The sequence below is a fragment of the Galeopterus variegatus genome, unplaced genomic scaffold (assembly GCF_000696425.1).
Source record: "Galeopterus variegatus unplaced genomic scaffold, G_variegatus-3.0.2 Scaffold1655, whole genome shotgun sequence".
Taxonomy (NCBI): domain Eukaryota; kingdom Metazoa; phylum Chordata; class Mammalia; order Dermoptera; family Cynocephalidae; genus Galeopterus; species Galeopterus variegatus.
Genome location: NW_007727766.1, coordinates 21,667 through 25,002, shown reverse-complemented (window position 1 = coordinate 25,002; position 3,336 = coordinate 21,667). Strand labels below are relative to the sequence as shown.

General features: G+C 35.6%; 1 protein-coding gene across 3 annotated transcripts in view; it reads right to left on the bottom strand.

Moving 5' to 3' along the window:
- Positions 1 to 3,336, bottom strand: part of DARS2 (aspartyl-tRNA synthetase 2, mitochondrial) — a 28,310-nt gene that overhangs the window by 17,852 nt on the left and 7,122 nt on the right. For all 3 annotated transcript variants that reach the window (XM_008578271.1, XM_008578270.1, XM_008578272.1), the window contains 3 exons: positions 2,625 to 2,726; positions 1,861 to 1,956; positions 272 to 395 (listed from right to left, as the gene is read on the bottom strand). In XM_008578271.1, the coding sequence (XP_008576493.1) occupies positions 272 to 395; positions 1,861 to 1,956; positions 2,625 to 2,726 (322 nt within the window). The remainder of the gene's footprint in view (positions 1 to 271; positions 396 to 1,860; positions 1,957 to 2,624; positions 2,727 to 3,336) is intronic.

Genomic DNA, 3,336 nt, shown 5'->3' with positions numbered 1-3,336 from the left:
AAAACAACCACAAAAAAAACAATGTAATTGGCACTTTCATTTTTATGAAGGATGTATTAGTGAATCACTAGGAATCTAGTTACTAAATTATTCTCTAGGACAAAACACCTGGAAATAAACCTTTCTTCAAAACGACTTTACACACTGAGTGATTTCCAGACTTCTGGCAACATCTGACCCAATGATGCTAAGGACAGGATACAATAAAACTGCTGAATAAAACGGAAGAGACGCTAAAAATCTCCAAAGAACATTCAGGCATTTCCCTTACCATGCAGATTACAGAGATATTCACGCATTTTCATGACCATCTGGGACCTCAGTCGCAGATTATACTGCATTTGGAAACTACGCAAGTCTAAGTAGCGATACTGTAAGCGAAGAGCTTCTGTTTTCTAAACAAATGGAAAGATTTTTGTGTTTAAATATATTTTGAATGTTAGAAAAGTGTTATCTTTAGATACAGAGTTTGAATTTTCAAATACTTTAGCTTTGTCTTTAGTTTCCATCATCAAGCAGCTCACTGGCATGCTGCTTCCATTTGTGCATACACTCCCATACTTAATTCCTACAATGTTTTAAGTTTGTTACTAGAAGATTTTACATTTTTTACTATTCATTATTATTATTATTATTGGTGGCTGGCCAGTAAGGGGATCTGAACTCTTGATACGGGTGTTATAACACCGTGCTCTAACCAACTGAGCTAACCAGCCAGCCTATTCATTATTATTAACTTCACCCTACACTGATTGAAATTTGCCCTACTTTGCTAAACATTTATCATTCACTTAAGCCCATAGCTGAGTCTTGAAAAAAAAATTTTAAGATTTCAATGATCTTTTTAAAAAATATGCCAGAAAAAAAAAAAAAAAAAAAAAAAAAACAGCTACAATTTTATCACCTGAATGGGACAGTGACTACAAGTTTAAGGAATGCAAGGGGACGGTGGATGGAATCTCCACAGCTGTACTGGTAGAAACACAGTGAGAAGTTTCCTTATTTTCAAGGCTGTAAATCCCTGTATTCTATTTCGAGAACTTTTTAAAAAAGTCCTTTCCTCTGAAATAGCTCATTTCTTTGATACTAAAAACACGAATAGTAAGAAATATCTGTAACTTTTCTTTCTGAATGCTTCTCTGGGGAAAACTGTATATTTTCTTTTTCACAATAAGGTCAACTCTGTAATTATTCTAATTAAAGGATTAAATATTGGGAACTTAAATGTAAGACTATGTGGCCGTACAATTAATAGATAAGTGCCTTAACAGGTCAGTTTAAAAATTAGGTATACAAGTATACAAGTCTATAATTGTGACAAAGCTGAAAATTATCTGGGGTACTTACCCAGTGCTGTCTAGTTCCATCAACCCCTCAAACTTTGGCAAAGAACATCCTAAATTTTAGTAATCCTATTTAAATTTATGTGCTTGGGAAGTCAAGAGTTGCTCTAAGCACATATTTTATCTCTGTTAAAGGCTTAAACTTAAAAGGTGCAGGATCCCCTATACCATGTGGACATTTCCAAGCTAGACATAAATTTCCTTTCAAAACATTAACCAACAGAAACAAAAAAACTTGAATAATTTAACATCTTGAGTCTTAAAAATAGAATCATATTTCAATTTGTCTGAAGAAACAGTCTCGGTACTTAGGGACTACAACAGTTTAATGAACTGTCACTATTTAAGGACTGTTCATTAAAAAGTTATAAAACTAACAGAACAATTCATGATACATGTATAATAAAATGTTAAATTTTGTAGATGTTAAACTTTTTCTTTAAAAAACTCTGAAGATACTTTTCTGGTCATGAACATTATCTAGATACTCTATTCTTTTAATAACAGAGGGTGTCACCTTCACAAAGTCCTTAATTTCAAAGGGCAGCTTCTTGCAGGAATTCAGCAGCTCAGCTGTTTTAACTTTAATTTCAATCTGACCTGTTGGCATTTTCTTAGAGAGAGAGAGAAAAGAACTATTTTAAAAATCACTTATCAGGATATGTACACAAAGCACATTTGTAAAACACATGCATTTATTTACATACATAAAAATGTGCAGGTGCTTCTAATGTATAGTATGCATGATTTTAACATTGTTATGCGTATTTGTAGCTGATGTGCTAAGAAAAATGTCAGCATGTATTTGTCAACATCAACAAATGTCTTAGCACATATATTTATATAGGTGTGTGTGGTTGTGGTGACGATTCTGAAATCTGTAGGTTCATTCGTAGAACTTACTGAACTTTAGTGCCTAATGTCCCAATAGGTGCTAGTCTATGTTGCCTGAATATGTACACAGACAGTGCAAGTGCATACAGGTAAAATGTACACAAACAGTTTCTAAATACAGGCCCAGCCCATGGCTCACTTGGGAGAGTGTGGTGCTGACAACACCAAGGCCATGGGTTCGGATGCCTATATAGGGATGGCCGGTTAGCTCACCTGGGAGAGCATGGTGCTGACAACACCAAGGCCATGGGTTCGGATGCCTATATAGGGATGGCCGGTTAGCTCACCTGGGAGAACATGGTGCTGACAACACCAAGTCAAGGGTTAAGATCTCCTTACCAGTCGTCTTTTTTTTTTTTTTTAAAAAGACAGTTTCTAAATACTAACTGGATTCTCTTGTCCTGGAGGTCGGGAAATAACTGTCCCAGACACTTGCACCACAGATTCCACAGGGGCTTCACATAAAATCTTCTTCACAGAGGCAGCCGACTACAGAACAAGAGGGGAAAGATAATTCCAAGAAACAAATGAACTTACAGGAATCTTCAGTAACTGTAAGCGTATGGTTTAGAAAAATGTTAATATTCACAGCTTAACTGCCATAAATACTGAGGCTGCCATTAATGACTTTATTACAGAATTTGGTAAATTGCATTCCCACTTTGACTCTATATAATAGCAAGTAAATTAGTTAAGAGTTTTAAAAAATTTTCTTAAAGGAAAATAAGGAGAATAACTATTATTAATGCTGACAATCCCACATACTTTAAAGGCAACTGTCTTCAGAGTTAGACTTAGTGGCAGTTAAATCCAATAGCACTAATGGAGTCCAAAGTGAAAGAAATTCTCTATGGTTATCTCTGCTCATCTCTGGATCCTGATTCCTGAAAGATAGTTCATTGCTCTTTACTTATTTCAAACACTTAAGAGCTGAGTAAATCATATTTTTCTTAGGTATATAAGCATTTGTAAAAATTAACAAAGTAGAAACCAACATTGCCAGGGCCGGCCCGTGGCTCACTCGGGAGAGTGCGGTGCTGATAACACCAAAGCCGCGGGTTTGGATCCCTTATAGGGATGGCTGGTTAGCTCACTGGTT